At 47.5% G+C, this 9,692-nt stretch overlaps 1 protein-coding gene across 5 annotated transcripts in view; it reads right to left on the bottom strand.

Annotated features, from left to right (window-relative positions):
- LOC128754946 (myosin-10) overlaps nt 1-9,692 on the bottom strand; it is a 30,178-nt gene that overhangs the window by 1,210 nt on the left and 19,276 nt on the right. For all 5 annotated transcript variants that reach the window (XM_053857957.1, XM_053857955.1, XM_053857956.1 and 2 more), the window contains 26 exons: nt 9,103-9,296; nt 8,913-9,034; nt 8,770-8,839; nt 8,508-8,668; nt 8,121-8,229; nt 7,832-7,963; nt 7,550-7,756; nt 7,269-7,406; nt 7,072-7,195; nt 6,818-6,989; nt 5,916-6,128; nt 5,617-5,761; nt 5,349-5,555; nt 5,156-5,260; nt 4,485-4,637; nt 3,808-4,056; nt 3,539-3,751; nt 3,253-3,465; nt 2,146-2,307; nt 1,943-2,071; nt 1,792-1,880; nt 1,573-1,696; nt 845-934; nt 454-572; nt 273-381; nt 32-204 (listed from right to left, as the gene is read on the bottom strand). In XM_053857957.1, coding sequence (XP_053713932.1) covers nt 32-204; nt 273-381; nt 454-572; nt 845-934; nt 1,573-1,696; nt 1,792-1,880; nt 1,943-2,071; nt 2,146-2,307; nt 3,253-3,465; nt 3,539-3,751; nt 3,808-4,056; nt 4,485-4,637; nt 5,156-5,260; nt 5,349-5,555; nt 5,617-5,761; nt 5,916-6,128; nt 6,818-6,989; nt 7,072-7,195; nt 7,269-7,406; nt 7,550-7,756; nt 7,832-7,963; nt 8,121-8,229; nt 8,508-8,668; nt 8,770-8,839; nt 8,913-9,034; nt 9,103-9,296 — 3,922 coding nt within the window. The remainder of the gene's footprint in view (nt 1-31; nt 205-272; nt 382-453; nt 573-844; nt 935-1,572; nt 1,697-1,791; nt 1,881-1,942; nt 2,072-2,145; nt 2,308-3,252; nt 3,466-3,538; nt 3,752-3,807; nt 4,057-4,484; nt 4,638-5,155; nt 5,261-5,348; nt 5,556-5,616; nt 5,762-5,915; nt 6,129-6,817; nt 6,990-7,071; nt 7,196-7,268; nt 7,407-7,549; nt 7,757-7,831; nt 7,964-8,120; nt 8,230-8,507; nt 8,669-8,769; nt 8,840-8,912; nt 9,035-9,102; nt 9,297-9,692) is intronic.

Genomic DNA, 9,692 nt, shown 5'->3' with positions numbered 1-9,692 from the left:
CTTCTCCATGACCCATCCCAGCTTCAGTTACCTGAGGCGGCTCTTGAGGGAGTTCACCTCCCGCGTCAGCCCTTCGTTGGCCTCGGTGGCGTCGTCCAGCTCCCGCTGCAGCTTCCTGCGGGAGGCGTTGGCCCTGGTGGCCTCCTCCTCCGCCTCCTCCAGCTGACGCTTCAGCTGCTTCATGCGAGAGTTGGACTTCTCCAGCTGAAGGGGGCGGTGTGAGACAGTGGTGAGGGGGGGTCCACTTGTGGAGGGGAGACACTCCAGCTCACCTGCTCCTTGTACTGGTCGGCATGGCGACGCTCGTCCTCCACCTGCATCATCACCTCCTTCAGTTTCTTCTCCGAGCGCCGCACTATCTTGTTTGCCGATCCTCTTTCCCTGAAGGTGTGGGATCGATGACGTCACTTTCTGTCAGCTGAGCGTGCGGTTGTGCTGCGGGGAGCAACTTACTTGGCCTCCTGCTCCAGCTGCTCCTCCATCTGCAGGATCTTGGCCTCCAGGGCCGTGATGGAGGCCTTGAACTTGGACTTGACGGCTCCTTCCAGCTCGGCAAGTTTGGCTTTGAGCTCCTGCATTTCAACGAGGGGCAGTTGTTTCCATGAGAATCACACAGACAACATCATGTTTGTTTGAATACACGTGGCACTGGTCACCTCATTGTTATAAAAATTTAAAAGCAAAAAGAAAAGTTGGAGTCTATAAAGTTGTGCAGTGAAGCGGCTTCACTCTCATCACAACCATCATATGAAATCATATTTCAGAGATAATCCAGCTTGAGTTCTTCTGGTGAGAAACCATGACTGGAATGTGAGCGGGGACTGAATCATTACGGCGTCTGCACCTTGTTCTGCCGCTCCATCTGCTGGCGAGCACTCTCGCTCTTCTGGGCGGCGCTGCGCTCTCCAGCTAGCTCCGTGTTCAGGGCGTCCACCTGTCAGAGGTCCAGGAGGAGAGAAGGACGGGTTTGGGTTGGATCAATGAACCAAAGCATATTCACAATCTCAATCCATGACGTCAGAACAACAGCGATAGTAACACTAGACGCTGCTAAACAGCTCGTGAATGCACCGTGCGCCACCGCCATGCACATGCTGCAGCTGAGACCTGCTGACTCATTCTGCTTCAGACAGAAGAGTTTCATACTCTCAGAACAAATGGTTGTATCTCAGAAACCGTAGCAGATAGCAATAAATAAAAAAATACATTTTCATGTGTCTACACTCTACGGTTTGGCCAGGATGGCGAGTTAAAAGCCAGTAACTTTGTCAGGATTTTCACGCAGCAGCCTCTCCTCCTCAATGCAGTTTCAATGGAGGCCAATGTCGCGGTTGCCACGCTTCCGCGGCTCTCACGCAAATTCAGAATGTGCTACAGTAACAGCTACAGCACATTTTACAAGAGGACAAGTGTGACTACAAAACTGGTGATTTTCATGTTTCTGTCGTGCTGTCACACATGTGAACCTGCCATCACTACTGTATGAGACATGTCAACATCAACAACCAAAGAGCTTCATACAGCACGGAGAGCTTCCGTCTCAGTACCAGACTCAATTCAGTTGGCGCTCACCTGCAGCGTGGACTTCCTCACGCGTTCATTGAGCAGCTCCATGTTGCCCTGCTCCTCCTCCAGCTCCTCCTCCAGCTGAGAGATCCGGGCCTCCAGCCTTCTCTTCTCCTCCAGCAGCGACGTTCTGAAAGCAGGTTTGTTTACGTCCCCAGGTCGAAGCAGTGGCAGAACACAACCTTATGAACTCAATGAAAGGACAACGTAGGAGGAGACACTGACTTTCCAGAGGCGCTGTTGGAGATCTCATCCGCCAGCTCGTCCCGCTCCTGCTCGGCATGGCGCCGCGCTCGCTCTGACGCAGCGTGGTCCTGGACCACAGGAGAGTCAAACAACACGCTCGACACGACGCCAGTTTCCTTGAAACTCTCACCTCTTGTAGCTGTAAGATTTCCGCCTCTAGACTCTTCAGCTTTTTCTCGTTTTCTTTGGACTGGGTGAAGATCTCGTCTCGGGAGGCTCGGGCCTCCTCCAGCTCCCTCTGGTAGTCCTTCATCTGGGCCTGCAGCAGAGAGGGAGAACATCATAGACCCAAGAATCCCATGTCCCGTCCTCACCCGCCGGAGTTTCACCCACCTGGAGCTTTCGGAGTTGTTTGACCGCTTCGTCTCGGCCTTTGTTGGCTGCTTCGATCTGACCCTCCACCTCGTTCAGGTCCATCTCCAGCTTCTTCTTGGAGGCCACAGCCAGAGTCCTCTGCTTCCTCTCGTCCTCCAGCTCTGCCTCCATCTCTCGTACCTGATCACCAAGAAAACCCATCTACTCTCGTGTCCAAGTACAATTTTTGTCAGAACAGCATATGAAAAATGCACATTTCTACTAGAGTCACATTGTTTTGCTGTGTTGCTGAAAAGAGCCACGTCCTACAAATATGTCAGGCTGTAAACCTCACCCGAACAGCTGGTCACGTGACTTAGTGGCAGTACAGCGGTTAAAGCACATCCCTGTGAACCGTTCGCTTCCGGTGTATGTCTCTTGTGCATGTATTTTTAAAATTCATACATTTTACTGTGATCCTCCTCGAAATATCAAGCGGCGTAGATAGAAATGTGGCCCCGGTCGCTGCAGACTGGAGCGTCTCATCTTCACTCCACTGAATTTAACGGACGTCACCAGGATCAACAATGAATAATAGGTGAACACACATGTTATACCTTTAGTTTAGGGAATGACAAAGTGAAACATGAAGTTAAGTCATGTAAATCGTGTTGATCGTGGATCTGATGACGGTCCAAGTCTCGTGACTCACATCGGCAATGAACGGGCTTCAAGCCAGGGAGGGAGCACGTTATGTTTCTGAGTTAAACGCAAGTCGAAAGTCTTTGAACAATATTTTGACATTTCACCGGAATAGCTCTTACTTTCTTGTCTTATAAACGATCAGAGCCGCATGAAACTGGGGAAAGAGCCGCTCAGGTAGCTCAGGAGCTGAATCATATTAACAATGCTATCACAGAGCATTTCAATATTGCTGGCTTCCTAAACACAGACTTGTTTTCACACCTTCCTAAATCACATGCAACCACAGGATTGCAAAAACAGAGGTTGGAGTCTAACTACAGACTATCATGCTCCATAACTTCATGGTATTTATGAAGGAATGCTGGAGATACAGCAGACAATCACTCAGGAGTGGCATCCTGGTCAAACTTCAGCATCACTTTGGAGTCACTTTGCACGCACCTGTTTGACCAGCGCTCTCTTCTTCTCGTCGCCCTGCTCGTCCCTGGCCTGCAGGTCTCGGTCAAACTGAGCTTTCATGGCCTGCATGTTGACCTCCAGCCGCAGCTTGGCGTCCTCTGTGGCCTGCAGCTCGTCCTCCAGCTCCTCCAGCTGAGTCCTCATCTCCTCCACTTGCTGCTCGAGCGCCCGTTTGGACTTCTCCAGCTCATGCACCTAGAAACAGAAGAGCGGGACGTCATTATGGCAGTGAGGAGGAAGCAGCGGTCGTCGTTGGAAGGAGGCACACATTTTTGCCCACATCGTCCTTGGAGCTCATCAGGTCTTCCATTTCAGCCCGCAGCTGCTTGTTGAACCTCTCCAGCTCCTCTTTGGCCTCCAGAGCTTCTTCCAGGGCTCTGGCCATGGACAGAGCCTTGGTCTCCTTCTCCCTGGCTTCAGCTTCGGCACGGTCCCGCTCCTCAGCATATCGTGCTGAAATGTTCTTCTCCTCTGCCAACAACTACAGCAACCAATCAGATGGTCAACATTCAAAGTCAACAAAGTGTTCCAGCACACCTGGTCAAACTTCTTCTGCTTCTTCTCCAGGTTGGACACGATCTGCCTCTGGTGGTCCAGGTCCACCATCAGGTCTTCCAGTTCCTGCTGCAGTCGGGTTTTGGTCTTCTCCATTTTGTCCATGGCCATGGCCTTCTCCTCCAGACGCTGGGCTGTCAGCTCTACATCCTTCTGGAGTTTTCTCTTCACCTCCTCCAGACACTCCATTGCTCCAACGTCCTCCTCCAGCTTCTTCTTTGTCTCGCAGAGCTGCAAGTGTTTGCTCAGTTAAACCTATTATCATGCTGGGCAGATACAGTCGGACCAAAGACCAAGATCTAGTCTTGCCTGAAATGTAAAACTAAACATTCAAAATAGAAACACATATGCAAGAAGAAATAGGATTTCATTTTGCATATTTTATGGTTTATTTGTGCCTACATGAGAAAGAAGTTGAGCAGCATCACTAGTTTACACCTCACTTTCTAAACAAAAGTTACTTTACACACTATTAATAAGCAAACAAATGATGAAATTCTGCCTGAATATTTCTCCACTGACACAGCTCAGTAATCTACAGCAGGAAACTTATGCTCTTCGTATGAGCACAGACATGAGGTGTCGGTCAGGAGCATCGACAAACCCACGCAGCGATGACACAATGGCTGTTAGTGATCACGTCAGACGGCGCCTCCTACCTGCGCCTGGACCGACTGCAGCTGTTTCTCCAGGTTGCGCCGAGCCTCCTCGTCCTCCTCCTGCTGCTCCAGCAAGGTGTTCTTCTCCTCCTCCAGCTGGCGCACACGGCTGCCTAGATTCAGCTTCTGGCGGGTTTCTTCCTGCAGCAACTCCTGCGCACGCCACAGCACACAAAAGGTCAGGGAAAAAAGAAACACCACTTTTTTTTCTCCACCGGGTTTGATTTTGATTATTCCAGGCTAGATTAGATGTTAATATAAAAGATCGTTGTTTTCAAAAGGCAATCTGCAATGACAAACAATCTAAACTATTAAACAGTTTGACATGGAATAAAGCAAATAACAAATATATATAAATATATAAGAACAGAATAAGAAGTGACTCAACAAATGTGGAAAAATACAACTCTTTAACAACAAAGCAAAAAGACGGCGCAGCATCGATACCCATCGAGTCACAGGAACCGACGTCATGCCACATCAGAACCGGTTAGCGTGGTGGCTAATGCTACAAACAGTCCTGCATTCTTCAGAGCAAGTTGCCAAAACACCAACACACAACCAAATAGTATAGTTGTATAAGTCAGCTCGGTACTGAAATACTACATTGTGAAATACACAAAATATAGTGCTGGGCAGCAACGAAGATACAGTGAAATATTCTTCTGCACCTGAGTGTCTTGTAGTTGGCTTCCCACGCTCTCAGCATCCTTGACCAGCTTGATGTTTCTCTTCTCGGCTTCCTCCAGCAGGACCGACACATTATCCAGCTCCGCCTGAACATGCAGAGTTGGAGTGATTGAGTGAAAAAAAGGCAAAACTAGAGAAAATAGTGTGGCAATTTTGCGTTGCTGTGTAGATGACCTGAAGCTTGTGGGAGCGTTCCGCCAGGTCCCCCTTCGTCCGCTCCATCTCGGTGGCCCGGGCCATGAACTCCTGCAGCTGTGCCTCCAGTTTCTTCCTCTTGTGCTCCGACTCGGTCTTTGTCTGCTGCAGGCTCTTCACCTCGCCAGCCAACTCTTTGTTATCATTCTCCAGAGTTAGCTTGTTCTTCTCCAGGTTGGCCTTAAACTGAGACACAAATACACTGGTTAACTGGTGAAATACTGTGTCGCACACACAGGCCACTCACTCTCTTGGCTTGCTCTAGCTGCTCGGACAGCTCCTCCAGTGCGCTGCCATGTCTCTGCCTCATCTCCTGGATCTGGGCCTCATGGTTTTTTGTCTCCTCCTCAATGGCCTTTTTCAGCTCGGCCACCTCCTGTTCTCGTTTTGTTCTGATAATACATCAGATATAATAATGCAACATAAACACACACAGACGATTTGACATGTCAACCTTAGTATCACACATCTTGCGTGTTAATTTTTACTTCATAGCTTAAGTCAGAACCCCAAATTCAAGAAAGGTTGCAACGGATAAAACGGCACCTAAGTTCCTGCTGAGCTGCTGTGGTGTCCAGCGTGTCCTCCAGCTCAGTCTTCAGAGCCTCCAGCTCCTCGCTCAGATCTCTCTTAAGCTTTTCGGCTTTGCTGCGGCAAATCTTCTCAGACTCCAGATCCTCCTGAAGCTCAGCCAGCTGAGCCTGAAGCTCCCGCACCTGCTTCAGGGCATTGTTCTTCTGGACTGCCTCCTCGTCGCTCCTGGCAGGTGACAGACAAACAGCGTGTTGAGAAATTCTATTTATAAACAACAACTGAAACAAAAATATTGAATTTAATAAATACTTTGCAATAGTATGGTTCACTATTATATGTCATCCATTTTTGAGGTGAAAAATTCCCACAAAGTTCACAACAACCTGTTTACTGTAGCCCCACAGTCAGATACATGTTTTTTTAATAATTTGGAATGAAATATCTGTACAATATTTGATAACAAGTGTTAGTTACATTGAATTTAAAAAAAAAAAACATGACCTGCAAATCAGCTTGACATACACGTTTTAAACAGTACATCCACAAGGTGGCAGTATGGTAGCACTCTGCAGTACTTGGCTGCAATGGTCTTCCTATGGTCACGATGTTGCTGTAATAATCACGAATTTTTATCTGTCAACTATTGAAAACCTGTGTTACTTAAAATCAAATGAACAGTTTGATACTTTTAAGACTCAGGGCACAGTTCTGTGAGGGTTTTTGCTTTCAATTCACTTGCACAAACATTTCTATCTACTGAATAACCCTTGAATCACTCCTTTCAGTTGTGTACGTGGACTTGCATTGTGCTTCAGGAGTAGGTCATCTTCTCGCAGAAAATAGAAAAAATACAGGCAACTTGTTTTGCTTCGAGTCATCACAAGCACAACAGTTTTATGGCAAGGTTTGCTGACCTCGACAAGACAGTCTGCAGCTCTTCTTCCTTCTTGGTCAGCTGGCTCTTCATTTCTTCCACATGTGTCTGAAACTCGACAATCTGGTCCTGCAGGTCGGTGGTCTCTGCGTCCAGCTTGCGCTTGGCCTTCTCGAGTTCCTGTCGTGTTTTCTCCTCCTTTTTCAGCCGTTCTGCATGCAGGTGAGACGACGTGTGTTATGTAGTGTAACTAAAAATGAATCGGAATGTGTTCTGAACTATGAGGTCAGTTACCCTCCAAGTCCACCATCATCATCTCTTGCTTGTTCTTAATTTTGCTGAGGTTTTTGGCCTTTTCCTCCTCTTCTGTCAGCAGAACCGTCGCCTCACCAATGCGGTCCTCCAGCAACTTCTTCTCCTGTTGGGCGAAGAATAATAGTTAATGTTTACATTTTGCAGGGAGAAAAACAATTGGATACGAATTACACCACCTTCAGGAACTTGGAATTCTGGTCCTCGAGCAGCACAATATCTTCTTCTAACTTCTTTATCTTTGCTTCTGCTGTCACTTTTTCCAACTGAAGTTTCTGTCTGGCTGCTTCTTCTTCATCCAGCTGCTCCTCCAGATCCTGCAAGAAGGACGCACTGTAAACTCTGAAAATATACAGTCTGAAACCCTGAGTCCAAAATAAAGGCCAACCAAGTCAGGGAAACCATGAAAACATTCTTACTACAAATGGAAAGTGTTCTGAAATGTTCTGAAAGTCCAGACCTGAATCTGCGACTGCATCTTCTTCTTCTCGATCTGCAAGCTCTGGTTTCTCTCCTCCTCCTCCTCCACTCGGGACTCCAGGTCATGGAGAATCTCCTCCAGCTCTTGCTTTCGTGAAGCCAGGCGAGCTCGCATCTCTTCGGCCTCGGCGAACAATTCTGTCTCAGCCTGGAGCTGCTCGGCCAGAATGTTCTTCTCCTCAAGGAGCTGATGAAGTTCAAGAAATGTTGCTGAAGATGATCTTCCTTTTGCTACTGTTCAAAACATGGTGGATGTTTTTACCTGCTGGTGCTTTCTCTCCATATCCACCAACTCATTCTCCACCTTGAGTTGTCTTTCCTTCACCTTTATCAGCTCCTCGTCTTTGGCCTGCATTTCCTCCTCCTGCCTTGTCACCTGCAGCAGAGGCTTCACCTGGGAGAAAAAGCAAACCACAACTTTCATATCATACAGCATCTAATAAAAACATTCTATTGTGGCCTTCACGTAAAGCCACCACTGTGGTGAAGGATCACACAGACCTATAAAGTTTGCACCATCAAGACCATCACACTGCAGCTGATGTGCTCACCTTGGTGAAGAGCCTCCACCACTGCCAGTGACGCAGCTTCAGATAAGCTGCACAGTTCCTCTGCAGAACCTTCAGCGCGCTAAGCTGCTGCTGCTTCTTGGCAAATGCCCTGTTCGGGAAACAAGGAAACACAGACCCAAGGATTTTACAACTGTGCTTAGAGGACAAGAGATCAGACTGAGAGTTTGGCTTGTGGGCCATAACATTCTGGACCAAAGGACTTTGATCCAAGACCGCAAGTGGCCACCAGGCCAGACTTTATCTTATATTATCAAGCCCCTTTATTCTGTTATCTCTGTATAAATGTCTTTTAAAATAGACGTGCAATGTACACGCAAAATCTGACAGTTAAACATCAGAAGAAAACTCTGTCTCATGATCACTTACTTGCGAGCCAAAAACCCACGACATACAGACTGGAAGGAGATAATGATGTCTGTGATTTTCAGGTCTCTCTCCTCCTCTAGATGAGCCAGGACTCCAGTTCTGAAAAAGATCTTGCTCTGTCCAATGCGAAAGAGGTTGGGATCTAACTCAAGGGCTTGGATCTAGAACAGAGAAAGTTATCTTGTGAGATGGGTCCAATGATTTACACCACACACGTAAAAACACTACCTGTGAGAGGAAATGTCTACAGAGCAAAGCCTACCATTCTCTCACAAGCTTGCTTCCCATCCATGAACCCCTTGGGTATAGCGTTGGGTGTCAGTATTTCATATCTGGGAGAGGAGGTGACACTCAGATGTAGAGTACAAATAAGTGTTGCAGAGTACAGAGCAGTCCAATTCGTACCTCTGTCTGAACTCCTGGAAGACAATGCGATTGGGAAAACCTTGGCGGCAGATGCGGATCCCCTCCAGAACTCCGTTACACCTGAGCTGGTCCAGAACCAGGTGAGGTTCCAGTTTACCAGCCTGAGGGACAAGCACACCATCAGGAACAGAAGCAGCTTAACAATTCACCGCATCAGAAGTGCACTTACTCGTTTTTCGTGGTTTGGGATGATGCAGCGGACGAAGTTTGGGTTCGTGTTCCTCAGAGTGGCCATGAGCTTAGTGAGCGACTCCTTGTACAACTGTCCGACAGTGCGAAACATTCCTTTTTTGGTTTTGTAGGTAGCACCGAATGCAGTTTCATTCATCCCCGCCACCTGGTCCAGACCCACGATACGATCCACTGGTGAGAAGATAGAAACGTCAAGATTGTGAAATCAAGTCACGACAGAACATCAGTGTGCATGAGCAGCAGCAACACATTGAGTACATGTACAGGAATGATAGAGACACTGCACATGATCGTCAAAAGCAGCCATCTAGAAACAGCATTCCAAGATCTAGACCTACTGTGCACTGCTGCTGATGGATATGAAGCAGGATTCTGTTTTCAGGTTGAGACACCATCAATTACTAAAGCATGGCGAATTGAAAAATAATAATCTTTGATTCAAGACTTCAATCTTAGATAGCTGCAAAGGATTCCAGTTTTGACTTATAATAAAAACGTTTGGTCACACTTTACTTTAAATTTAAACTTTTTCTATGATGCATCATTAATGCAAGACTTAATAGAAGA

Source organism: Synchiropus splendidus, chromosome 2, assembly GCF_027744825.2.
Source record: "Synchiropus splendidus isolate RoL2022-P1 chromosome 2, RoL_Sspl_1.0, whole genome shotgun sequence".
NCBI classification, from domain to species: Eukaryota; Metazoa; Chordata; class Actinopteri; order Syngnathiformes; family Callionymidae; genus Synchiropus; species Synchiropus splendidus.
Note: the sequence above shows the minus strand (reverse complement) of the source record. Positions and strands in the feature narration are given on the sequence as shown.